Source organism: Ambystoma mexicanum, chromosome 5q, assembly GCF_040938575.1.
Source record: "Ambystoma mexicanum isolate Mex_15411 chromosome 5q, UKY_AmexF1_1, whole genome shotgun sequence".
In the NCBI taxonomy this organism is placed as follows: domain Eukaryota; kingdom Metazoa; phylum Chordata; class Amphibia; order Caudata; family Ambystomatidae; genus Ambystoma; species Ambystoma mexicanum.
This window is the reverse complement of record NC_090933.1, coordinates 885494996-885522988: the sequence shown is the minus strand read 5'-3', so window position 1 is coordinate 885522988 and position 27993 is coordinate 885494996. Positions and strand designations below refer to the sequence as shown.

At 49.1% G+C, this 27993-nt stretch overlaps 1 protein-coding gene across 2 annotated transcripts in view; it reads left to right on the top strand.

The window, feature by feature from the left end:
* INTS8 (integrator complex subunit 8) overlaps positions 1–27993 on the top strand; it is a 2196017-nt gene that overhangs the window by 1903056 nt on the left and 264968 nt on the right. For both annotated transcript variants that reach the window (XM_069621379.1, XM_069621380.1), the window contains exon 23: positions 25982–26085. In XM_069621379.1, the coding sequence (XP_069477480.1) occupies positions 25982–26085 (104 nt within the window). The remainder of the gene's footprint in view (positions 1–25981; positions 26086–27993) is intronic.

The following is a 27993-nucleotide window of genomic DNA, read 5'->3' as shown; positions in this document are numbered from 1 at the left end:
AGGTAGAGCAGTAAACCCCTTTGGTAGCAGTCTGTACCACCCAGATTTACCTGGTAGCTGTGGCTGAGCAGTCAGACTTCTCTCAAGAAGAGTTAGGCAGTATGTAAAGTATACACAATATGTACCAAAACACAATAGCACAAGCAAACACTGACCAGAGCTTGGTTTCAAAAGTATATAGTTATTTATTTAAAATACACATAAGTTAAAAACACTCTAGCAAAAATATAGTAAAAGCACTTCAACACAGTTATAATGAAAGTAGATTCAATCCTTTCTCCTATCTAGACAACTCTAAGTAAACACCACTTAATTAAAACAGAGGTGAGTGCTTAACGTTAGATGACACTCTAGTAGTTTCCAAGAAAGGGAGAGAAAAAAAAGCAGAAATGGGTTAGACACACCACTCTAAGGTCCAGAGCACTTGCAATAGGCTTAAAGAAGAATAAAGTCACAGGTGAGCAAAAGTCACTAGGCAGGGCCCACTCTTAGAGTAGCCGGAGCGAAAATGTGCCCAAGATCACACTGTTAGTTAGAGATTCAAAGTCTTGCAAAGAGTCAAAAAGAGGTTAGAGTGGCTCAGAAAGTTTAGCCAAAGTGTCCCAGGCACTCCCAGGTTCGAAAGCCGGGGACTAAATCTACCCCGTACAGTCGGTAGCAAGGGAAGCCAGGCAGAACACAGTACCTTAAGCGGAAAGGATCCTCCAGCGGTGGCAGTTGTTCCAGGCAGTGGCAGCAGGGCTCGACGTCGGTCAGGGGAGAAGAAGTTCTCGCTGAAGAGCAGAAGAAGAGGGTCGTTGCACTGCCCGGGAAGAAACCAGCCGCGGAGTCCTCCGGTTGAAGGGTTGGTACCGACTTTCGCGGTATGGGGGTAAAGTGTGGTATTCCGGTTGCCGGGGTGCTTGGCACAGGCAAGGCGGCCACGAGATACCTCAAAGAACGGAAAGAAGGCGAAAACTGGTTGTCCCCACCAGTCAAGGGAAGGAGCCACTCCGTTAAGAGTTCTCCTCGGTCGTCGGGAAAAAGTGGTGAGACGGTTCAGCAGGGCTCCACCGGGTGGTGTCGTCGAAGCAGGTCGGCTCAGCTCTTCCCTCGTCGGATTCTTGGTCCTGTGGCGACTTCTGAAGTCCCAGTCCCCAAAGCCCTGCTTTTATGCAGCAAACCCCCATTCACCCAGCCTAGCTGTCACTCAACCATGCTAAGTGGTGAGCCGGGCGGCTCACCACTTGGGCCAATCAGGACGGAGTGCGACTTGAGTTACCAAGGTAACTCAGTCCAGGGTGCCTAAATCCCCCTCCACCCCTCCTAAGTACCCCAGACAGAGTGGCACCACTTTGGAGGGCTTCTGTGGAGAAGCCCGCCAAAAGTGGAACAAAGGGCTCCACTTTGGGTCAGAGTTACAGAGGCGAACACCAACGCCATTTTAGAATCAAGTTTTGGCAAAAAGTCCCAACCGGAGTTATAAAAATAAATATATAAACCGGCGGTATGTTTAAGGCTACCGTAAATAAATAATTAAATGTGTTAGCCTAAAACAATGGGAAATCCCATAGGGAAATATTCGCGGTCGAATATAAAAAGTAGTTTCCACTGCCACCAGCCAAAACTCGATCAGGGGGGACGGAGACGTGCCCCCTCGACTAACAGACCCTGGGGCAATCGAATTGCCCCAGCCAGTACGTCCACAATATGATGGTTTGTACTGGTTCTGTTCAGGATTCAAGACTAGCAAAGTCTTTGGTGACTTTACATGCCCTGGGAGACAGTAGTCAGTCCCAGGGTATGGAGTCTATGTTGGGGAGTCCCTAGGACACCCCTGGGTCACGGCACAGAGGGTGCTGTGTGACCCACATCACAAAAATACATGAGGCCCTATGGAGTAAGAGACCCCATAGCCCATTCAACACAAGGTTTAACCAAGAAAACACACTTCAACATGTCCAAGAGTGAGGGTAAAAGAGTCTCACTCTTGGCAGGAGAAAAAAATTAAACCCCAGAAATCCAGCAAAGCTGCTGGGGGACTCACTAGGTAGGGAAATTCAGCCTAAACAGAGAATTCTCCCTAACACTCGCCCCCCCCAGACTAAGGGACAGGAGGATTTAATCCACTCCTGGATGAACCTCATACCTCTAGTCGATGATATACATCCTAGAGAGTCCATCAGCATTTTGATGGTGACACCTTGACCTATGTTCAATGGAGAACTCAAAGGTTTTCTTTTGCAAGCTAACGGACCTACAGACCCTTTGAGGAACATCAGTCTTTTTGTTATAGGGGATCTGGTTGACCAGTCCCTCAGAAGTTGGTACAACTTCTGAACCTATGTTAGGCTTTTTCAAGGGGTCCTTATAAAGGATTCCCTGAGATCTAGAGGGGCCTCCAAGGTTCCTCACCACCTCTCTTGTGGGAGCAGGTTGGGTCTTAGGCCTCTTGGTTGGAGGGGTTGGGGTTAGGCACTGCACCTGCTTCCCCTTCCTCTTAGATCTACCCTTACCTATTTTAGGAGTTTCCCCCCTAACATTAGGATTTGAGTTGGGGTCTTCAGTAGAAGGTCCAACAGTCTGAAGGTTTTTGGCCTTAGACTTTTCTTTTCTGGTTTTCCACCAGCACTGAGAATTACCAGTTCTCTCAGGTCCAGATAGGGGCCTAGTTGGTCTATCCACCTCTTCCTCAGAAGCAGGGGGAGTCAGAGACTCTGAGACTAGGGGAACAATGATGGAGCTTGGTTGGGGCACCCATGTTCCTAGCATACTATCCTGAAATGTGCCTGGGTTAGAGGTCAACTTACTAACACCAGGGCTTGTAGTGGGGTTCTCAGTAGAGGGTCCCACAGGCTTGGAAGGGTCCTTCAAGGTAGCCTTTCTAGCCAATTTGGTTAAGTTCTGCTTCTCCATACTGGGAGGCCTGGGGGTATGTGACACTACTCCTAGAGTTCTTAGGTCATTCCCTAACAGGACCTTCCCAGGTACCTCAGTCTGAACACTGACAGGGATCCTCACTGTCATGTTGTTACACTGAATGAGGGCTGGTAGAATAGGAACCATTTGGACAGGGCCTCCAGACATCTTAGTGGGACCTTTGGGTGCTTTGGCCACATCCTCAGGTTGAAAGAAGCTTTCATCCACTACTGTTCTGCTGGCCCCAGTGTCTCTCCTGGCAGGAGTATCCTGGCCATTGACAAGAACACTGTCCACATAATACACCTTAGAGTTAACAGGTAGGGAGTTATACACAACCCTATTCTGGGGACTAACCAGACCCATAGGCTCTAAGTTTACAGTTGCTTGAAGACCCAAGGGTTCTTCAGCAAAGAGTTCAAAGTGGGCACTAGCCATCGGTACTTCATCCTCAGGAGTGAAGGCTAAGGAGACTGTGCTGATCCCTGCAGGTTTACCCTTGCACTTGGGATCTCCTTTGATATGGTCAGTACCCTGACAGACATAGCATTGTCCAAATGCTCTCTGGAAGGGTGGCTTGCTCTGACCTCCTTCTGGCTTGTGGCCAGAAGGTACACTAGCCTGATTCGGTTTACCCTGGGGCTTACCCTGGTTATTTGGTTGTTTGTGGCCCTCTTGGGTATGGGAGGTATTAGAATTCTCTTTGGGGTCCTTTTTAGGCTGTTTCTCCCCATCCTTCTTCTGAGTTACCCCAGAATCCTTGTGAGTGGCCCTGTTGGCAACCCACAAGTCAGCAGCCTTAGCTAGCTTCCTAGGATCCAATTCCTGTGAATCAGCCAAGTGCTGTCTGAGCTCAGGAGAGCAGGCATCATAAATTGACTCCAACATAAAGAGATTTCTCATCCCCTCATAAGTGTTCACCTTGTAACCCTTAATCCATCCCTCTAAGTTTTTCAAACATTCACTCACCCAGGTAGCCCAAGGGGTACCATCATGCTTTTTGAGGCTCCTAAACCTCTTAAGATACTGGGAAGGGGTCTTCCCAAACCTAGCTATCAAAGCTAGTTTCACACATTCATAGTCCTTCCTATCCTCCTCCCCCATCTCCATTACCACATCAGTTGCAACAGGGGGAAGCCTAGAGAACAACCAGGTGAGTAAGTCATTTCCTGTGATGTTCTGGAGCCCATGATTATATTCAAACAGAGACAACCAATCCAACACATCCAACTTAGGCTCATACATACCAACCAATTCTTTAGGCATCCGGGGTCTTTTAGGACTGGAACTTCTAGAGGAGCCAGAGAGAGAAACATTCTCAACAGATAATTTCTTCATTTCTAAGTCATACTTGAGCTCCATTTCCCTTAGCCTTAGTTCTTTGTCAGTTTGAGCATTCAGTTTCTTATACTCCAATTCTAGCTTCATTTTCTCTAGTTCAAAGTACTGAGGACTAAATGTGGGACCTGGTAAAGGTCCAGTAGGTACAGCAGGTAGAGCAGGCAGAGGCCTAGGGGGGACAGTTACAACAGCCTCACCCTCCTCTTCTGACTCTTCCTCAGAAACATCAACATTTTGCTCCATGTTAACTTCAACACTGTCATCTACAGTCGCTGGAGGGGTAGGTTCCTCTGAACCATCACCCAGACTTTGGTTAGCTAACAATCTTTCAATCAGCTCCATTTTCTTGCCCTTAGTCAGGAGATCCTTATGTTTACAGAGCACTCTTAAACAATCAGCAGTTTTGGCTGCAAGGGACTCTTGACTATAGCTTTCTATAACTGACATGTTAGAGGTTTTACTTTTTCAGTGCTAAGCTTTGTGGTTAGTTGCACTAAGGTATCTAAAGCACAATAAAATGTATACTCAATACAAATCCCACCGCTGTACACCAGTGTTAGGCAGAAACCTGTGCAGTTCCCTTGGGGAACACTGCAAAAGATTTAAGACTACAGGTAGAGCAGTAAACCCCTTTGGTAGCAGTCTGTACCACCCAGATTTACCTGGTAGCTGTGGCTGAGCAGTCAGACTTCTCTCAAGAAGAGTTAGGCAGTATGTAAAGTATACACAATATGTACCAAAACACAATAGCACAAGCAAACACTGACCAGAGCTTGGTTTCAAAAGTATATAGTTATTTATTTAAAATACACATAAGTTAAAAACACTCTAGCAAAAATATAGTAAAAGCACTTCAACACAGTTATAATGAAAGTAGATTCAATCCTTTCTCCTATCTAGACAACTCTAAGTAAACACCACTTAATTAAAACAGAGGTGAGTGCTTAACGTTAGATGACACTCTAGTAGTTTCCAAGAAAGGGAGAGAAAAAAAAAGCAGAAATGGGTTAGACACACCACTCTAAGGTCCAGAGCACTTGCAATAGGCTTAAAGAAGAATAAAGTCACAGGTGAGCAAAAGTCACTAGGCAGGGCCCACTCTTAGAGTAGCCGGAGCGAAAATGTGCCCAAGATCACACTGTTAGTTAGAGATTCAAAGTCTTGCAAAGAGTCAAAAAGAGGTTAGAGTGGCTCAGAAAGTTTAGCCAAAGTGTCCCAGGCACTCCCAGGTTCGAAAGCCGGGGACTAAATCTACCCCGTACAGTCGGTAGCAAGGGAAGCCAGGCAGAACACAGTACCTTAAGCGGAAAGGATCCTCCAGCGGTGGCAGTTGTTCCAGGCAGTGGCAGCAGGGCTCGACGTCGGTCAGGGGAGAAGAAGTTCTCGCTGAAGAGCAGAAGAAGAGGGTCGTTGCACTGCCCGGGAAGAAACCAGCCGCGGAGTCCTCCGGTTGAAGGGTTGGTACCGACTTTCGCGGTATGGGGGTAAAGTGTGGTATTCCGGTTGCCGGGGTGCTTGGCACAGGCAAGGCGGCCACGAGATACCTCAAAGAACGGAAAGAAGGCGAAAACTGGTTGTCCCCACCAGTCAAGGGAAGGAGCCACTCCGTTAAGAGTTCTCCTCGGTCGTCGGGAAAAAAGTGGTGAGACGGTTCAGCAGGGCTCCACCGGGTGGTGTCGTCGAAGCAGGTCGGCTCAGCTCTTCCCTCGTCGGATTCTTGGTCCTGTGGCGACTTCTGAAGTCCCAGTCCCCAAAGCCCTGCTTTTATGCAGCAAACCCCCATTCACCCAGCCTAGCTGTCACTCAACCATGCTAAGTGGTGAGCCGGGCGGCTCACCACTTGGGCCAATCAGGACGGAGTGCGACTTGAGTTACCAAGGTAACTCAGTCCAGGGTGCCTAAATCCCCCTCCACCCCTCCTAAGTACCCCAGACAGAGTGGCACCACTTTGGAGGGCTTCTGTGGAGAAGCCCGCCAAAAGTGGAACAAAGGGCTCCACTTTGGGTCAGAGTTACAGAGGCGAACACCAACGCCATTTTAGAATCAAGTTTTGGCAAAAAGTCCCAACCGGAGTTATAAAAATAAATATATAAACCGGCGGTATGTTTAAGGCTACCGTAAATAAATAATTAAATGTGTTAGCCTAAAACAATGGGAAATCCCATAGGGAAATATTCGCGGTCGAATATAAAAAGTAGTTTCCACTGCCACCAGCCAAAACTCGATCAGGGGGGACGGAGACGTGCCCCCTCGACTAACAGACCCTGGGGCAATCGAATTGCCCCAGCCAGTACGTCCACAATATGATGGTTTGTACTGGTTCTGTTCAGGATTCAAGACTAGCAAAGTCTTTGGTGACTTTACATGCCCTGGGAGACAGTAGTCAGTCCCAGGGTATGGAGTCTATGTTGGGGAGTCCCTAGGACACCCCTGGGTCACGGCACAGAGGGTGCTGTGTGACCCACATCACAAAAATACATGAGGCCCTATGGAGTAAGAGACCCCATAGCCCATTCAACACAAGGTTTAACCAAGAAAACACACTTCAACATGTCCAAGAGTGAGGGTAAAAGAGTCTCACTCTTGGCAGGAGAAAAAAATTAAACCCCAGAAATCCAGCAAAGCTGCTGGGGGACTCACTAGGTAGGGAAATTCAGCCTAAACAGAGAATTCTCCCTAACAGACATACACCCTGAGAGACAGGCCGCTTTCAAAGCCAGGCTGACAGAGGCCTGCGCAGGACCTCATGGAGTCTCCAGTCTCACACAGGGCAGAAGTCCTTCCCTCAAACCCAGGGCAGGTCCGACTTCAAACCATGGTCCTTCAGCGGCTTGAAGGGGTTCAGAGACCGTGATAAGCAGTGGCCTGACGGATCCCCCAGCGACCTCAGGAGGAAGCAGCAGAGGACCTTGCAGGGCTCCTTCAGCGGCTTCAAGGGGTTCAGGGACTGTGATACACAGCGGCCTGACGGATCCCCCAGCGACCACAGGTGGAAGCAGCAGAGAACCTTGCATGGCTTTTTCCTCTCCTCCTCCTCGGCTCCTAGCTCGGACGCCAAGAAGCAATGACCTAACGGTCAGGGAACACAGCTCGCTGGTGGGGGCCAGCTGGCTCTCTTCACGTACCACTGTAAGCGTTGTATCAGGAGTCCTTTGATTCTTTCAGTGGTCTCTACGGGCTTCCGTCTTCCTCTTCCTTTTGCTCTACCCTATTCTCCTCCTCTGCTTCAAAGAGGGCCCCCGGCACTGTTGCAGGAGATCCTTCTTCTTTTGGACATGCAGGTGTTGGAGCCGGTTTCTCAGTCAGACAGTGGCTCCAGCTTCTACTACAGGATTTTTGCCGTACCCAAGAACAACCAGGCTGGTCTGAGGATAGTGTAAGGAACTCATGGTGGCAACAGTAAAGACCGACACAAGTGATCACAGTTCAAGGGTGTTTATTAAACTGTATGCAGGTTGGAAAAATGTCTAATCTAAACGTAAATCAAAGATGGGAGCAAGCGTCGACTATACCTTCAACTATCCCTCCGTAAATACCTCCCCTTCTCGAGTCCTTCGCTCCTCTACTTCTAACTCCCTCAGGGTTAGTAGTTTTGCAAAGAAGCGAGGCAGATCTGTCTTCGGCTGGTGCCTCCCTTTGGAACAGTCTCCCGGCCACCTTGACACTTGAGGACCACCTCTGGTTCCAGAAGCATCTCAAGACCTCCCTTTTTGCCTCTGCATTTGCCCCCCGTCTCCCCTGTTGATCTGTTTCTTCTCTTGGCATTGTCCACCTGTCCACCCTCTGTCACTCTGGCCCAGGTACCTGCTCACCCTGCCACCCGCCTGCACTGCCTCCAGGCCACCCCCTGCACTGGGGTTCTGTATCTGTACCCATGCAGTCCCCATCCCACTTTTCTTCTGAACTTATCAGATATATCTTTCACCTGCCACCTGCTGGCTGCACTACCATGGTCTATTGCCTTTATTTATCTATTTAGTTATTTATTTATTTCATTTAGTATTCTGTTCTCTCCTCTGTTCTGCAATTTCCACTCCCATCCCCCCTCCCCTCCATGCACTTTCACCTTTTTCCATTTTCCATGCACTTGCGCTTTCTTAAATGTCACTGGATCTAGTAAGATCGCTGTTTTCTTTTTTTGTTCTCCTTCCTTTTGCCTGGTCGTGCTCTGAAACACTTGTGTACAAGCGCGATATAAATAAAATATCATTCATTCATTCATTCATTCAAATGAAAATAAGGCAGTCCTAGTGGTGGCGTGTCAAATAAAAAGGGCCTATACTAAGAAACATATTGCCAAACCTTACAACTAATACAAAAAGGGTGTGGGATTGTTCTCAAGAAAAGAAAAGTGTTCACAAATAATATGAGAGGATGTCGTAACTTGGTTCTCCTTTCCCCACGTTTTGAGCAAAGGGCAAGGTGGGATCTTGGAGCACAGCACGGTCTCGAGCTTCCCCAGCACAAGACGACAGTTCCGCTCAGCTATCAGGACCATTGATGGCCAAGTCTCGTTTCTCCTTAAAGTCTCATGCCTTCGAGGGCCTGGCGTAGACAAATAAAACAAAAGTTCCTTTAGCAAAAGGAACATTTGTTTCCGCAGTTCACATTGGGTGATGGCTTCCACCCAGGGCCCCTCTCTTCCTGCCGCTGACCCCACTTTAGTTTCAGCTTCCCTCTGCCGGGTTCACTATGGCTTTAATGAACTTTTGGGTGATAGCTTCACCCCTGGATCGCCCTTGTTCGGGCTCGGACCCTTCTCCAATTTCAATGTCTTTTTAAACAGTTCAAGTGGACATCCCTCGGCCGGGTTCACCTTTGTCAACACACTGTGTATTGGGACTTTAGACTTGCCCCCTCCGCGCCAGCATCCCTCTTCCGGGTTCACTCTTGCCAACATTCCCATTCACATTTTTACTTTCAATGAGTTGCGAGATTCACTTCCCCTTAATTTCTCTGTAGTCCCTTGGGGTCAAAAGCTTTCGACTGAACAGGGATTTTGCTTGACCTGCTGTATGACCACTTTGACCTAACTTGACGGCTTTTGTACAGCCTTCTGGTATCTGTAGTTCTGATGCTTGTTAATCTGCTTAGAATCACATGCTGTGCATATGGTCCAACATCCAGTGGTAACTGCACAGAGTATTGCATCTTGTCTTTCGGGGACAGAAAGGGGACGTCGGCATAGGCGTGCCTGCAACACTATCCCTATCGTGACGTGTAGTGTACCCAAAATCCCTCATGCGCCGAGGTCACTCAGATTGTTTTTTCCCGCCCAGATAACTGGTCGCCCTATAGCGGAGCTCTTACATAAGAGACATCTTTTATATTAAACCAACTTGTCGGTTATTCCCCGTTGAGTCACCTCAACAGCAGGAAACCACTTCGACAAAGACTGCCAGGGATTTGTCTACGGCGGTGGATTTCGGCACCTAAGATCTGGCGGGTGAAGCATCCATGTGGCTGGGCCCTCTGGCCAGCCTTCACAGTAGGGAGGGTGGAGTCGGGGTGGCCATATTTTCGTTATGTCTTTCCTCTTTACCCTCTAAGTCTGGTCATCTTTCCCTTTCGCTATGGAAAGGACTCCTTTTAGGTTTTGCCCTAAGTGTAGGGTCAGATACCCGTGGAAGGACGAGCACAGGACGCGCAACTCCTGTCTGCACTTAAATCACGACAAGAAGCGGTGTGCGGCTTGTAAACTCCTTCGGCCTAAGACCCTTAAGGAGCGCCGTGTAAAGCGTACGGTATGTCACGGGCGGAACCCTCTTCCCCCACCGCCACACCCGCCGAAAGTGACGGGGGCACCTCCGATAACCAAACATCCATTGCGGATGTGATGGACCTCGAGGCGGACACTTCTAGGTCTGCTACGCCCGTCCCCGACCCTTCAAGGCCTGACCTCTTGCTTCAGGGACAACACCTGGCAACAGGGGTTCATTCACCACAGCCTGGCTATTATCGGTTCTACCCTCGACTCACCGGCTGTGATGAACCTCTTGGCTTTCCTCATAACTGGAGTCAAGGCCGGTACCACGGTAGCAGGAGTTTCCCTCGCTCCCGCTTATCAGCATCGACACACTCTGTATACCATTGACATCTGTTGCAGCACACTTGGGCTATTGTCCACGGTGTTAAGATTCCCTCTGTGGAGGTTTTGCGGCTCTGTGTCGAAAAGGGAAAGGTCCTATACCTCCTTGTCAGCCTCTTGATATTCGCCGCCTTTCTCCTCCTCTTGAACTGTCGGGTCTCGATAGCTATCTCGTCGTGCGGTCTGCCTTACTCATACTGTGCTCTCTTGCTCCACATTTTATCCCTGTGAGGAAAGGAAAGGGCAGTCGGGTGTGAGTGATTTAGGTAAATTGCCTGACTTTGCCAGACCCTTGTGTCGGGACATGTCAAGTAAACAGTTTTATAATAAGACTGCTCTCTGTCATGGGGTAGAACAGTGTTCATGTCGAAAATGGGAGGGGTTGGTGTGTCAGATTATCCTACGGCATTGGATGGGGACACAGTGCTATATGGGATTACAACCTTTGTTTTAGAGGGGTTTTTGGTGATCTCAGAAGGGTGGGTTTTGGAGGTTTTTTGGGAACTGTAATTGTTGGTTACTTTCGACTGAGAGTTTAGAAAGTGGCAGAGGGACGGGATGGGTAGGGTTTGTGTGGCAAATGGGAATAGCGGCGATCGTGACATAAACAAGGGGGATTGTGGGAACTGTAGTATTTTATCTGAGCAGGTTGGGAGTGCAGGAAATAATGATCAGAGGGATGTGAAGAAGAATGATTGGGAGTATTCGAATGGAGACCGGCGAAACAAGGATTCTGGGAGTTAAGGGTTTTGAGGGTAACGGGGTGATAGGATGGTAAGGGGACTTCTTTGGCGGGAAGGAAGGTAGATATGGAGTAACCAAGGAAGACCTCAGCGACTTCGCCTCCCTCACCCTCCTTCTCGGTATGATACTGCGTCTCCCTTTGGGTATTCCCTTGAACATAACCCTGGGTTCCCTTACCCAGGTGATCCTCCCTCGCTCGTCCACCGCTAGGGTTGGAGCGCCAGCCCTCCCATAGCCACCTGAATAAGGGTCTCCTGAGGTCTACTTGGGAGAATACCCTCCGGTTTCTCACAGTAGTCCTGGACCTGTCATTCTTCAACCTATCCTTACCCCTCGAATGCTTCAAGGTGATCACCCCAGCGCACATAGCAGAGTCACTTTGCGCAGGGGACTGGATATGTTCCCTGGACCCCAAAGATGCGTACCTTCATGTCCCCCATCTAACAACCGCACCGGAAATGTCTGCGGTTCACGATTATGTTGCACCATTTCCAGTACAAGGTGCTGCCATTCGGCCTCATTTTGGCCTCTTGTGTGTTCACGAAGCTCATGAATGCAGTGGCTGGCCTCCTTCGCCTGGAGGGCCATCACATATACCCCTATTTGGACGACTGAATGGTGAGGGCCAGCTCGCCCGAGGGGGCGGTGCACTTCTGCCAGTGGGTAGTGGATGTTCTTCAACAGCTAGGGTTCTCCCTCAACCAGCGGAAGTCGCAGTTGACCTCCTCCCAGGAACTGGTGTTCCTCGGAGTGTGCGGGTCCAAAGGGCTATAGTCCCTACCCAAGCAATAGGGCACTTCCCGGCCAACTCCACCACCTCAGCATGGTGGTTCCAACAACTCCTGGGTCTGATGGCGTTGAGCATGCTCACAGTACAGCACGCCCACCTCAACCTGGCGGTTAACTGGGACCAGGAAACGGGGGCATAATTGGACAGGATCTCTATCCCTCTGTCCCTCCTTACGGATCTTCACTGGTGGCTTTTGGACTGCAATGTGACAGTGGGAGCCCCACTCTGGTAGTGACAGATTCCTCCCTCTCGGGCTGGGGGGGGCTACCCTAGATGGCCATTTGATTCATGGCACATGGTCCAGAACAGAGGCCCTCCTGCATATCCATCTGCTGGATCTCAAAGTGGTGGGCCTGGCTCTCAGGGCTTTTCTACTGGTCATCAGGGGTGACGCAGTTCTGGTCAGGACTGGCAATTCTATGACGATGTTCTACTTGAAAAAGCAGGGCGGCACCCGCGCTCCCCTCCTGTGCATGGAGCCAGTGTCAATCTGGGAGTTGGCCCTGTCGGAGGAGACCTGGATCTCTGCGGTCTATCTCCCGGGGGACAAAAATGCGGAAGCAGAACATCTCTGCTGCCTGGGGCTCAACACCTACGAATGGGAGCTACACCTCACTGTTTGTTGCCCCTATTCCAGAAATGGAGGTTCCCGGATCTGGACTAATTTGCATCTCCATTCAATTCCAAGTGCCCCCTCTTCGCTTCATGGGTGGGATGGGGTCAGGGGTCTCTGGGGGACACTTTCCAACTCAGGCAGTTGCTAGCTGTTTCCTCCTCCTCCATTGCTCCAGCGGACCCTCTGCACATTTTGAGCCTCAGTAGGCTGCAGCCTCCACCTAATCGGCCCCCACTGGCTGTCGAGGGCTTGGTTCTCCCACCTGCTACAGTTGCGCTCCCAGGGGCCTGTCCATTTCCCACTCCCCAGCAGGGGCTTCCTGATGCAGCAGGACGGGGCGTTGTAGGACCTGGCCAGGCTGGCCCCCTCTGGCTGGCTCCTGATCAGCAGAGACTGCGCCACTCCCAGTTTTCGTGCGACAACTGAGAAATCATCCAGGAGGCCCTCCACGCGTTCAGTACAAGAGTGAGTGGACCAGGTTCTGCCACTGGGCTCACAACAAGGGGCTGGACCCCCTCAGCTGCGCCCCCTCACCTGCACCCTGGATGACGTGCTGGTCTTTTCTGCACATCTGGCTCGCTACGAAGTCCAGGTCGATACCTGTTGCACCTATTTGGTGGCCATTGGGACCTAAAAGAACTCCCCAGAGAGCATTTTTTCGGCGGCCAACCCTGTGCTTAAGGCTCACCTCAAGGGGTTGTCCAGACGATTTCCTCCAGTTCATGGACCACACCCGGTCTGGGACCTCAGCGTGGTTCTGGAGGCTTTACAGCGTAAACCTTTCAAGCCAATGGCCTCGGTCGGCATCAGGCTGGTGACGCTCAAGGCAGTACTGTTGGTAGCGCTCACTTCTGCATGCAGAATCGGCAAGCTGCAGGCTCTGTCGTGCGAGCCCTTCACCACCTTCCACAATGACAAGGTAATCTTGTGCACTCATCCAAACTTCTTGCCCAAGGTGGTCTCTCCGTTCCATTTGAACCAGGAAATCTGCCTGCCAGTGTTCTTTCCGGACCCGCCGTTGGTGCTGAAAGGGCATTGCATTCCTTAGACTTGAAGAGAGCGCTGAAGTTCTATCTCTTTCGTACAAGGTCTTTTCAGAGAAGTCTGAAGCGTTGTTCGTCACCTTTGGGGGCTCGGCTACCGGCACCCAAGCGTCCAAAGATTCCACCACCCGTTGGATGGTCCAGGCCATTTCTGAGGCATATGTGGCTATGGGTAAGACGGTTTATGCGGGGGTTAATGGCCACGCGGTCAGGGGGCAAGGCTGCAGGGTCGCCTTTCAGAGACACTCTTCCTCGGAAGTCATTAGCAAGGCGGCTACTTGAGCCACTCTGTCTGCGTTCTGTAATAACTATTTCCTGGATACCAGTTCCAGGTGGGATGCAGAGTTCGGTCAGGCGGTTCTGAAAAACCTTTTTGCTTCTTCTTAAACTTGAGGCAGGTTGTCACAGCACCTCCCGGTTGTCTTGTTCGGTGGAATCACCCACAAGGATGGCGAAAAGGGGACAGGACATATAAGTAATTCAAGTTACTCTCTGTAGTGACTGGGGTACTCCTAGTCCTTGTCATTACTGATGCGTGCTTCGGTGAACAAGAGCATAAATTGGGAGTGCAGCCAAGGCACACCGCCCCTGCCACAGGAGGAGCTTGGTTTGTCTTTTCTTTCCTTGGTGGTGGGCACTTGTGTAGTTATTTTACTGGGTCTTCTTAAAGCATGGCATTTTACATTTGCATGACCTCTTTGCACTATGGGTACTGCAATTAAAAAGGTTGGGTTTTGGGTGAATTATCGAGCGTATAAGAGGTTGCTGTTGGATCAACTGCGCGAGGCAGGCCGGGTTTTTATCATTGCCTTTGTGCTAGTATGTGTGGTATTTGCGTGCAGGATGTGTTAGGTTTTTGCTGGGTGTTGATGTTGAGCAAGCTGTAATACGTTGTCTGCGGGCATTCTGAGGTGGCAAGAGTTGTGGGTTGTAATCGGTGCTTAATTTGTGAGACAAGTGGGAGGGTGCTATTGTAGAGTTGGTAGGGTGTTCGTTAGGTTGGATAGTTTATACTTTGCAAATGGGCATTAACATAAGATTGCATTCAGATGCACCGGTCAGCACGGTAATGCTTTAGTTGCCATGTGCACGGTAGCAATGTTGTGTATGGTTGGCTAATTCAGTTGCTGACATATGGTGCATCTCCATCCGGCCACATTGTATCATCACCCCATATAAAGCAAAGTGGTCCTGAGGTTGAAATATCTGTGAGCTGTCGATGCTCAGGAGGGAACCTCCATGAAAAATTGGTAATTGCGGTTTTGAATTTGCACCCTGTCTGTCATAAGGTGACATCGCCTAACATTGCATGATCATTCATAACAAGGTACAGTAAGGCCAAACAAGACACAAAATGATATCCCCTACACACTCGCTCCGCAGACCAGAAAGCTCCCATTTTTACACTCGCTTTTCTACTCTCGCTAATCTTTTACTTTATGGCTCGCTCTCGTACATAGACGGGCCGTGTGTTGGAGCAATGTCGCCCTGTAATGTACGTGGACACCACAGGCAGTGTTCTGTAGAGACTCCAAGCAATGTACAAAAGACCTAGCACAGCTTAACAAACACAGAGACACACTGGAAAATGCACGGAAGAAACAGCACTGCTGTAGGACGCTTCAAAGACGTATGTAAGGTGTATCTGAACTTATTTGCAACAGAAAGTAACCGCATGTACCTACATCCATCTATAGTAAGGACCTGTGAGGAAAAGGAAAACTGGTCATACACCTTACCGCGCAAAAAGCGCCTGATGGGAAATCCGGGGAGAAAATAGAGAAAAACCCAACAACACTGGGGCTTCTTTCTTTGAAATAAGTGACTCCACTGGGCGCGAGATAACTGGGATAGCTCCCAGAATCCCTGTTAGGCAGAAACCTGTGCAGTTCCCTTAGGGACCACTGCAAAAGATTTAAGATTGCAGGTGTTTGGCAGTAAACCCACTTGGTAGCAGTCTGTACCACACAGATTCACTTGGTAGCTGTGGCTGAGCAGTCAGACTTCCCTCAAGAAGAGTTAGGCAGTATATAGAGTATACACAATAGGTACAGAGATACAGTAGCACAAGCAAACACTGACCAGCGCTTTGGTGCAAAAGTATATAGTTATTTATTTAAAGACACACTTGTAGACTACACTAGCACAAAGAGTTAAGTAAATTCAGCACACAGTCACTATTATATATATATACACAACCCTAATTACTTATTAGACAAGTCTTAATGAGAAACGCCACTTATTTTCAGACAGAGGTGAGCGCTTAACATAAGATGGCACTCTAATAAGTTATTAAAAAGGGAGGGAAAAAGGCACAGTTATGGAACCACACAAATTTCAATACTTTTAAAAGAACCACAGTAAGGCAGGATAGGCAGAGTTCTACTGGAGAGCAAGGAAGTCAATTGCAACGCCCACACTTGGAGAGAGCAAGCAGAAGGGGTCCAGGTTCACACAGTGGGGTTATGCCCAAAGAGTCTTGTAGAAAGTTTGCACACAAAGAATGAAATTAAAGTCAGGAAAAGTTAGCTAGGTTGTCCCAGGCCAGCCCAGGTTAGAAAGTCGAGGCTTTACTGTCACCCCGAACGATCTGTCGCAAGGGAAGCCAGGCGGGACACAGTACCTTAAGTGGGAAGCAAGCTCCAGCGGGGGCAGTTGTTCCTGGCAGTGGGTGCAAGTCGGTGTTTCGTCCAGAGGAAGAGGAGGTCTCGCCGTGGAGGAAAGATGAAGGTCGTTGCACTGCCAGGGAAGGAACCAGCCGCGGAGTTCTTCGGTTAAAAGGTACTACCCTTCTATTCGCGGTAGTGGTAAACTGTGGTATTTCGGTTGCCGGGGTGCTTGACACGGGCAAGGCGGCCACGAGATGCTCCAGGAAGGTGAAAAGAAGGCAAAACTGGTTATCCCCCACCAGTCAAAGGAAGATGTCTCTCCGGACTGGAGATCTCCTCTGTCGTCGGGAAAAGTGGTGAGACTGTTCAGCAGGGCTCCACCGGTGGTGTCGTCGTTGCAGGTCGGCTCAGCTTCTCCCTCGTCGGATTCTTAGGTCCTGTGGCGACTTCTGAAGTTCCAGTCCCCAAAGCCCTGCTTTTATGCAGCAAAACCCCATTCATTCAGCCTAGCTGTCAATCAAAAATGCTAAGTGGTGAGCCGGACCACTTGGCCAATCACACAAGAGTGCGACTTGAGTTGCCAAGGCAACTCAGTCCAGGGTGCCTAAACCACCTCCCCCACCCCCTGTGGTACCCAGACAGAGTGGCACCACTTTTGGAGGCTTCTGTGGAGAAGCCCGCCAAAAAGTGGAACAAAGGGCTCGACTTGGGTTGGAGTCACAGAAGGGAACACAAACGCCATTTTAGGATCGAGTTCTGGCAAAAAATACCAACCGGAGAATTAATATTAATTAAATAAACCGGCGGTATGTTCGAGGCTATAAGAATTAAATAATTAAACTTGGTAGCCTCGAACAATGGGAAAATCCCATAGAGAGATATTCGCGGTCGAATATAAAAAGTAGTATCCACTGCCACCAGCCAAAACTCGATCAGGGGGACGGAGACGTGCCCCCCTCGAACAACAGACCCCTGGGCAAACGAATTGCCCCGACCAGTACATCCACAATATGATGGTGTGTACTGGTTTCTGTTCATAATTTGGGACTAGTAAAGCCAATGGTGACTTTACATGCCCTTGGAGACAGTAGTCAGTCTAAGGGTATGGAGTCTGTTTGGTGGTCGCTATGACACCCTTGGGTTACGGCACGGAGGTTGCTGTGTAACCCACATCAAAAACACATGAGACCCTATGGAGTAAAAGACCCCATAGCCCGCAAAACACATGGAAAGACAAAGGAACACCTCAAATCATGTCTAAGAGTGGGAGAAAAAGAGTCTCACTCTTAGCAGGAGAAAAAAATAAACCCCAAAAATCCAGCAAAGCTGCTGGGGGACTCACTAGGTTTGGGAAATTAGCCTTTACAGAGAATTCTCCCTAACAACCCCTACTACCTGTAAAGAAAACCCAATGTCCTTTGTACATGGACAGGTTAAACATTAATGTTCGCTAGCGTTGCAATAATGTCAATGCACACAAATGGATTTATCGCCCTTGGGACAAGGTGCCTTTTTTAGGATATATTTAAATATTAAATACATAAATAGCATAAACAGATATAAATAACCTTCTGAAAAATGGTTTGATCAAAGTACATATCACATATCAAGACCAGGCGTAAACACACCCTCTGTTTGAAATCCAACCAATATAACTCTGGATCAATGTAAAACGTTCTCTGTATATAAATATTAAATAATTAAATATAACAGCACCTATTGACAATGCGGCTGAAACAATGGATGCATAAATGGAATAAATCACCTTTTTATGTAATGGATAGTTGGACATCACTATTGGGCATGGTACCCCCTCTGAAACATATAAAGTACCAGATCATGGCATAAAACGTCGCATTTCATCAAATAATAGTACAGTGTTGGCTCTGAGGCACACTTATTCTGATATATAATATATGCCCCAATGTTATATAAGCCTATACTTAATCATGAGAGAGGAAGGTGGGGGGAATGTGAAAACACTTCAGCAGGAGCGTCCCGTGGAAATGATCAATGACTCACTGGTAGCTGCAGTCTACCACAAACAAACCATTCTCACAAGCTAACAACACCAGGGAAAGAAACTAAAATACATGCAGACATGAAACAGGAGTAAAGGAAAACAAACACGTGTAGTAGACAAATGCAATAGGCTCTCTCAGGCCCCACTTGACTTCATAAGGAACCCCCGAATCGACATATGCACAGAAAGTATGAAATCCCCACAGAGTATGTTACAGATGGTGATTGTCTTTGCACATGTTGGAGAGGTGCTTTCCTTGATCCCTTAGTGCGGTAGGTGCCCTAATATTCTCCAGAATCCCTAAATGTGAACAGAGAGCAGCCCAATGTTTACTGGGGGCTGATGCCCCTTTTCAATTAGCTGCACTGTGTTGCTCCAAACTGTTTACCATACTGGAGAGACAAAGGGCTAATGTGGGTTCAATCGCAGGGTGAAAGCTAGCCGTTTACAGCCTTCCCGTTGATATACAGGATCTCTTCATGAACATCTTTTTCCTAAAGTTCGTATCACATAGTAGTGCCCTTTGATGTCATGGGGGGGGGGGGGTCTTAAATGGCTAGGATATTAGTATATGTGTGCTCCGCACATAGTTTCACTTATAAAAGCCACCGGTGATGGCCGGTTTATTATTTTATGTGTCTTCCAGCCCCACTCTGAGGAAACAGTTCTGTAGCATGGCTCATGAAGAGAGCCTAGAATTATGTGCACGGAGAGAGTAAAGTTAAACATCACCTTGCTTACCTTCACTTGGGGAAGTAGAACCCTAAACGTGACAGCATTGCAAATAACAGCTAACCAACACTATACGAAATGGACTAAGCAGTCTTTCGCTACACCATTTTGTCCATGAGCAAAATTGTAAAGCCAGTAACAACACCAGCTAAGTACCATATGACTGTGTGGCCTGCATGTTTTCACCGATTTTCCTGGTGAGACTCCCTACGGCAAAAAAAACCCCACAACAAACCAATCCTTGTTGAGTTGTATTATCTTGTCTTCTGCTGGATAACCTTAAACGCACAACATGCGCTAAATATCTTCCCCTCCCCAGTTCAGCCAAATAAACTTGTGTGCTCTTTAGAGTCCAACACAATAGGCAGGTATTAGATTACAGCAGCCTTGAACCCCCACCAACGGTTTTCACCGAAAACAAGCCAACGTGAATGACTGTCCCTCCACACCACCCGTAGGTTGTTTCGCAGCATGGAATGTGCTTTATTTATTTAATAAGTTATACGGTCCTGAGACACTTTACTTTTCTTTTGCAAGAGCAGTTCTCGATGCCAAACCAGAACGGGACTCGCGTTTAGAAGGCCCCGGACGCTCTGCGTAACGCGTCCCCCACCCTCAGCTGACGGCTCCTATGACAGCGTTGCCTCTGCTGAGTGTAGAACATAGGCGGTGAACCACCATCCTCCGGCTATCAGCCAGTTCGCTTCCCCTCGGATTTGCCTTCCTCTCATTCTGCATATCACTGGGAGGGAGAGTCTTCTCAGGCCGGACAGGCCTGCAATAGGTTGACTGGATCATTGGAGGATATGAGGAAACGCTCCCTCAGCTGCTCCCCCAGTTCTCTCCTGCGTTTGCTTTTCCCCGTGAGGGAAAATTATATATAAATGTAAGTGCCGGACTGGCCTGTCAGGAAAACCAAGTGCGTTTGATAACCCCTCCACCTCCTGCTCCCCTTGGGCTCTAAGGCAGTGGTCTTCAAACTTTTTTGGCCAGGGCCCCCCTGAGCAAAATTTGGGCAGGTCGGGACCCCCCAGAAATGCCAAATGGACAGTATATATTGCGCGCCGTCACCTGCTCCCATCAAAGTCGCTGGGCTCCCTCATCCCACTCCTACCCAGTCGCTGGTCTCTCCCCACCCCATCACACACCCAGGGCTCTCCCCACTCTGCTCCCATCACTATCCCATGGTTCCCGCCCATTGTGCTCCCACCATAGTCCCTCGGTTCCCCCATCCCGTTCCCAACACAGTCTGAGGGCCAGTGGCGGCTGGTGAATCTTTTTTAAGTGGAGGGGCATTAAGGGGAGGTTCGGGGGGGTTTCCCCCTGTGAATTTTTTTTTAAATAGGTTAAAATGTTGCATTGTAGAGCATACTTTTAACAAAAAATGGGTAAATAGCCAAACAGTTTGCAATTGTTGCTGGGAGTCCAGGGGGCAGGCATTGATATTTTATTTCTATCGCGCTCGTACACAAGTGTTTCAGAGCGTGACAAGGCAAGGGAGGGGAACAGAGGAGAATAAAACAGCGATCTTACTAGGCCCAGTGACATTGAGAACGCGCAAGTGTGAGGGGAAAAGTGCATGGAAGGGGGGAGAAGTGGAAAGTGCGAAGCAGAGGAGAAACAGATAAATAACAATAAATAAATAATAAAGGCAACAAACAGTGGTAGTGCAGCCAGCAATTTGCAAGTGCTACCTTTAAGGCAGCAGACAGGGTAGGTCTGATAAGTGCAGGAAGAAAGATGGTTCTCCTCAAGTTTTAGAGTGGCAGGGCGCTGTTCCAGAGGGAGGCCCCAGCCGAAGACGGAGATCTACCCCCAGCTCGTTTCTTTGATAAACGACTGACCCTGAGGGAGTTGGAGGTAGAGGAGTGAAGAGCTCGAGAGGGGAGGTATTTGCGGAGGAATAGCTGAAGGTATTTTGGACCGAGGCCCCAGAAAGCCTTGTGGACAAGGCAGAGGGTTTTGAATGATAGATGTCCGGTAAAAAGATACCATCCCTGTCCCCTGGGCCCCACTGGTCCTAACACAATGAACATGATTATGTGTATATGCAAGGCGCTGCACATTCATACAGCAATCACTCTATCATTCACATGAGCATCCATCACCATACACTCACTCATAACGCATCCATACACATGTTTAAATAAAAACAATGAACATAAACGTACCTTCTGCATTGGCCTGTGTGTGGGTGCTGCTCCAGCTGCTCTGTCCGTATGTGCGAGGAGGCGCAGGAGCTCCCCCTCGGACATACAGACATGCAGTGCCCCAGCCAGCATTTCCAATGAGCTATGCAATGCTGGCGAAGCAAAACGCCCCAGCACTTGCATGGCTCAGTGAGCATGTGCGGCTGGGGAACTAAACTGAACTGTCAAAGGGAAACAGTGTTTCCCTTTGACAGTTCAGCCAGCCCAGGAGCACTCCATTAGCTGGATAAAGCAGCTGAGGGAGTGCTCACTGTTTCACTGGGCTGGCTCCTTAGCTCCTCCATAATGGGTGAGGGGCCACTATGCAGTTAGTAATGTTGACCATTGTTGCTGAATATATCACAATTTACTTACATTTTAACACAAAGCACCCCTTTGGGTACTATTGAAACAGTGGGCTTCATAACTACTCTGGCGGTAGCTGTGCCGGTAAAACCGGCACGGCTGCCACTGGAGTTGCATCCGGGTCTGGCACCCGCGAATGGGCAATTACTAGGTCATGCCGAGTTAGGCGGACATGATAATTGCCCTTTCGAAGGTGCCGGTAGATCCCCATTCGAGCCCCATATGGCTCAAATGGGAAGGGGGAGCTCGGATGCACCGGCACCGTTAATAACGGTGCTGGTGCATCCGACGAGCTGAGGTCAGACCTGGCGGGGGCTGTCAAGCACCCACGAGCACAACTCTTACTATGGCGGAACGGTAGCAACGGTGCCGGTAGCTTACCAGCACCGTTGTTACTGGTCCGCCATAGTAGTAATGAGGCCCAGTCTGTGACTAAAGGAATGAATATCCATTTACAACTGTGGGCCACTTTTTCATTGTTGCCTGAGACAGTTTCATGCTTCAGTCCGACCATGTGGGCCACCCCTGCCCATTTCTTCCAATCTAAAAAAAAAAAAAAAAAAACATCTTTTTTCATGCTGAGCTCTCAGGGCCCCCCTGGGATGCACCCGCGGACCCCTAGGGGGTCGCGACCCACAGTTTGAATACCACTGCTCTAAGGGAAGGGGTGAAAAAACGACCTTGCATACAATCAGGAAAACCAAGTGCGTTTGAGAACCCCTCCACCTCCTGCTCCCCTTGGGCTCCAAGGGAAGGGGGTGAAAAAGCGACCTTGCCTACAATCGAGGCTTTGGACAGGCCTCTGCAGCCTGTTAGACAGAAACCTGTACAGTTCCCTCTGGGACCACTGCAAAAGATTTAAGACTACAGGTGGTTGGCAGTAAACCCAATTGGTAGCAGTCTGTACCACCCAGATTTACCTGGTAGCTGTGGCTGAGCAGTCAGACTTCTCTCAAGAAGAGTTAGGCAGTATACAGAGTATTCACAATAGGTCAAAAGAACACAGTAGAACAAGCAAACACTGACCAGAGCTTGGTGTAAGAGATATAATTATTTATTTAAAAACACATCTAGTTAAACACACTGGTACTAATATTAAGCAGTTCAAAAACACGGTCACTAAAAGATATACACTCCCTTCAACGATTATTAGACAAGTCTTAAGTAAAGCAACACTTATTTTCAGACACCGGTGAGCGCTTAACGAAGATGGCACTCTAATCAATCGGTTAAAAAGGGAGAGAAAGGCAGAGCAAAGATAGAAACAGATCCCAACACTTTCGGAAGAACACAGTAGGAGAAGGAGGCAGATTAAAACCGTAAAGTCAAAGTTAACAAGGCCGGACTCACTTTAAGAGGCTCCGGTCGAAATGTGTCCAAGGTCACACGGTTAAAAGTGCCCAAAAGTCTCGCAACAGTTTCAGAAAGAGTTGGACCAACCGAAAGGGACCAGTGAGATGGTCAAGGCGGCCAGCCCAGTCCAGAAGGTTAAGGGATTATTGTTACCTTGTAGCAATCTTTATAAAGGGCGGCCTGGCGGACACGGTACCTTAAAATGGTGAGAACGCTCCAGCGGGGCAGTTGTTCCTGGCAGCGGGTGCAAGTCGGTGCTTCCTCCGGGGGAAGAGAGGATCTCGTCGTGGAGGAAAACAGGAGTCCGTTGCACTGCCAGGGAAGAAACCAGCCGCGGAGTTCTCAATTAAAAGGAGCTGTCCTTTTATTTGCGGTCCAGTGGCAAGTGGCTATCCGGTTGCCGGGGTGCTTGGCACAGGCAATTCGACCCCAAGACGTCCTGGGATGCGAGAAAAGAAGGTAAACTGGTTGTGCCCACCAGTCAAGGGAAGAAGACTCTCCAGCAGGGAGATCTCCTCTGTCGTTGGGAAGTAGTGAGTCGGTTCAGCAGGGCTCCACCAGCGGTGTCGTCGTAGCAGGTCGGCTCAGCTTCTCCCTCGTCGGATTTTCAGGTCCTGTGGCGACTTCTGAAGTTCCAGTCCCAAAAGCCCTGCTTTTATGCAAGAAACCCCCATTCATTCAGCCTAGCTGTCAATCAAACATGCTAAGTGGAGAGGGGGGTGGCTCACCACTTGGGCCAATCACACAAGAGTGCGACTTGAGTTGCCAAGGCAACTCAGTCTAGGGTGCCTAAACCCCCTCCCACATCCCTTGTGGTACCCAGACAGAGTGGCACCACTTTGGAAGGCTTCTGTGTAGAAGCCCGCCAAAAGTGGAAATAAGGGCTCGGTTTGGAGTTACAGAGGCGAACACAAACGCCATTTTAAAACCGAGTTCCGGCAGAAAATTGCAACCGGTCAATTAATATTAAATAAATAAACCGACGGTATGTTAGAGGCTATGTTTAAAAAGTATTAGCCTCGAACAATGGGAAAATTCCATAGAGATATATTCGTGGTTGAATATAAAAAGTAGTATCCACTGCCACCAGCCAAAACTCGACGAGGGGGGACGGGACAGTGCCCCCTCAAACAACAGACCCAGGGGCAATCGAATTGCCCCTACCAGTACGCCCACAATATGATGGTTTGTACTGGTTCTGTTAGTAATTTGGGACTAGTAAAGCCAATGTTGACTTTACATGCCCTGGGAGACAGTAGTCAGTCCCAGGGTATGGAGTCTATGGTGGGGGGTCACTATGACACCCCGGTGTTACTGCACGGAGGGTGTTGTGTAACACACCTAGAAAAAAAACATATGAGACCCTATGGAGTAAAAGACCCCGTAGCCCATAAAACACATTAACATTCAAAGGAACACCACAAATCATGTCCAAGAGTGGGAGGAAAAGAGTCTCACTCTTGGCAGGAGAAAAAAACAAACTCCAGAAATCCAGCAAAGCTGCTGGGGGACTCACTATGTTAGGAAATTCAGCCTAAACGGAGAATTCTCCCAAACACGGCCCCTGAGGGGGCTGCCACAGGGTAGAAGCCCCTGTCATCTACCCCTCAGAGCTCTCTTACTCTTTCCTGTTAGAATAACGCAGGCTCTCAAGACCTCCTGGCTATACCATTAGCACCGATCCCCAGGGGGGGCACAGTCATACCTCAGCACTCACACTCTTTTGGCGGGTGTTACCTGCCACTTAGGCAGCTCTCTCACCCGCCAAGCTCCCTCCAAGCCCATAAGAATGGGCTTTCACCCGCCAAATACAAAATCTGGTGTTTTCACCCACCATGAGGCCATGAAAGTTTGAGAGCTATGAACAGTTCCTGAAATCTCCAGAGAGGCAGTGCCCTGCCTGTGATTACCTTAACTTATCGCATAGCAGAAACTCGCTGCAGCTGAAATTAAATACATACATGGTCCTGAAAAAAAATATTTAGTATATCTCTATATATTTTATTGTACAAAGAATGCGCGTATTAGACTTCAGATGTTAATCAGTGAGATTATAATGCGCCTATACACAAGTGTTTCAAGGTGCAACATGAAACATGCAAGTGTAACATGGCATAACACAAATGTGCCTTGGTATGACGTAAGGAAAACTGAATCTTCCCATGTCATAGTTACATTTTTTTTCTTATTACATAATGTTAAACATTGTTTCTCCCAGATTGCAAAACCATTTAGCACAATGTAAATAAGGGCAACCAGATTCCTGACTATATCGAGCCCTACATTATGTGCAGGGTTAGACACAGAACAACGTGAAGAAACACTGGACCGTGTACAGTACAGATACTGAACAGCACGCTAGAGATAACCTAAACACTGCTTTTCCAAAAACTGCTCGAGAGACTCAAGTGTGCAATACTCCTCCGGCCAGGCCAGCTGTTGATAATGCATGCTTCAGCCTATTAGAACACCCCAGTCTCATGGACCTATTGAAAGCACAGGTGGTGGTGGAAGGGAGGAAGCAGCCCGGGCAGCGCACATGCTGACTTCACTCACACTGGCCCTGAAACTCATGCTTTGTAGCAATGAGGCAGAACAAGTCCTTTTAAATAGAAGGGGAAATGTTTGAGCCAGGGCTGATCATGAGAAGTTGATTTGAACCTCCTGGTCGTAGTCTCACTCAGACTGGTGCATCTGTCATTATTTCTTAATGTCAATATTATCATGAAAAAGTAGATTGCACAGTTCAAACAGATTCCTCAGCATGTAGCTGTTACCAAGGAACGTGGTGTTTTGCCATGGAGCGCTTTTTACATTTTAATGCACTTCATGCAGCGGATGAGCTGGACTGAGGTTCTATCCTCTGATCACACTGTCAATGGAAATCTGTTTTCTGCTTCCTAGAATTGACATTTGTCCGCCTGGAAATGGGAGTAGGACATTCCCATCTCTGTTATCAGAATGAAATGGCATACACACATATAAACTAGCACCGACATACATTATCTTTTTGCACAGTGGGATGATTGAAGAAATGCTATCCAAACAATAAGTGTAAGCTTCAGAAAATCACTTCTTATCTTACCAAATAATTTCACTTAAAATCAAATGAAGTGATTGGAAGAGCTCAACCTTCCTTAATGCACTACATCACTAACTTAATGTTCTTATTTCTATTTTTCACTACAGCAACCAATCAGTATTCTGCTGCTCTCCATTATTACCTGCAGGCAGGAGCAGTGTGTTCGGATTTCTTCAACAAGTCTGTACCGCCTGATGTGTACACCGACCAGGTGAGATTTGCTTCAAAGAACAACATTGTCTCTGTCGTGCAACCATGTAGGCCAGTGGTAATACTCCTACGTCCCATCCCTTTTCCTCCATCCTTGTGGGTGTCCCCCAACATGCTGACGGCACCAGAACATTCGGCAGTGAAAAATGTAGCTTCCCTTTTAAATTTAGTATAGTGTACAGGAGCGCGGCCTCGGGTGTGGGAACGCCCCACCCAGGCCCGCCCTCTGGCATCTCACCCCAGTCCCTTTTTCCGAACAGATAGTGTCGGACCTGGCAGCCAGCGCTGAGACTTTCTTAGCTTTCCTCCTGCTCCCCATTTTGTTTTTTCAATCTTATTTAACTTCATTTCGGTTGCCTCACCTCCCCTGGCGCATGTCAGCTGCAGAACGATTCACAAGATGTGCCTCATGCGACCGCCCGTTCCCAGCCTCTGACCCCCATGCACTCTGTCTTGTGTGTTTGGGGTTCGATCACTGATGGGACGCATGTTCGGCTTGCAACGCTCTCAGTCAGAGGGCATTGAAGAATCGATTGTCGCAGTGGAGGGAGATCTTCCACACTTTTCCTCCACCCCCCCCTTTAAGGACTTAGTCTCCAGGACCTCTCATCAAGACAGGGTAGGCCCTCTGTTCAGCACGGCTTCACATTACAGCAACTCCTTCCCCGGGGTTCCCACGGATAGGGGTTCCTCGGATTCAGGTTTTGGCAGGCCCGAGGCCTCTAAGGCTACTGGCTCTCAAGCTGAGGGGCTCAGGGGCCCTTCTGGGCTGTCCTCGGAAGGGCAATCAAGTTCATCCTCTTCAACCTTAAGAGGTAAGGGATCCTCGAGTGCCACCTCCAAGGGTCTGTCCTCGGCTCGATCCAGCACGGCTACCAGCACAGGTGCAGAGAGCATCCAGCCTACCGAAGTTCGCTCCGGGGTCGTGATTCAGGGCATTACGACTACCGGCCAGCCAGCAAATGACTCCGCGCCTACCAGAGTGATCTCTGAGATCGACGCTTACGCTTCGGGTGCGAGACCCGAGCTGTATACTCCCGTGTCTGTGGCCTCTCGCGGCTCAGGTCCTTCGCACTCTCCCGCCCAGGGCATGGTGCAAGGCTTCAAAATTGCTGAGGCACGTGGCGGAGCATGCCAGGCCGGTGGCCATCTTGGATCCAACTCGGGGCCCGCCCGTGTTTTCACCCATTGAATGGGCTTTGCAAGATGATCCCAGTCCCCTTCCCTCTGGAAGTGGCAGCGGATTGTACAGTACAGGCATCTGGTCTCCTCAGGGATATATCTACCCATCACAGCCTTACAGCTATATGCCTCAGTGCTTTGACCAGGAGCGGAGGCCTAGCACCTGGAAGGCCAGGCCCCTAGGGACCCAGCGCCTAGCGAGGACCGCTTCTTCGAGCGCTTCCTTTTTCTGAATGTGTTCCTCTGAGATGAATGGGCTCCTGAAAGATATAGTGGAGGAGGTGTTTCTGCAGGTGGCGCCTCCCCGGACTCCTCTGGGTGCTCCTCCCATTCGTACAGCGCTGCCGTTTTGAGTACTTGTCCCTCCTCTGGTCCAGGCCACCCAGTTGTTCAGACCCCTCCACCTCCTCCTGTACCACCAACACCTCCCCCTCAACAGCCGTTGGACCTGTCTTCGGCACCAGACTTAGGGGGTGCCCCATCGGCACCTGTGTCCCAGGGCCCGGACTCCCCTCGATCTGTACAGAAGGGGGGAGGGACGATGAGGACGATGACACCCAGGGCAATGAACCCTCAGCATCCGCTAAGGCCTTTCATGACCGCTTCAGGGCTTGGTGGAGATCTTGGGGGTTCCCTGCAAAAGGAAACCCCCCCAGGAGTTGTAAGTTCTAGCAGAGGTCTTGGGTAAGCGCACCATGATCCGCACTGGCATCCCTCTCCAGAAAGA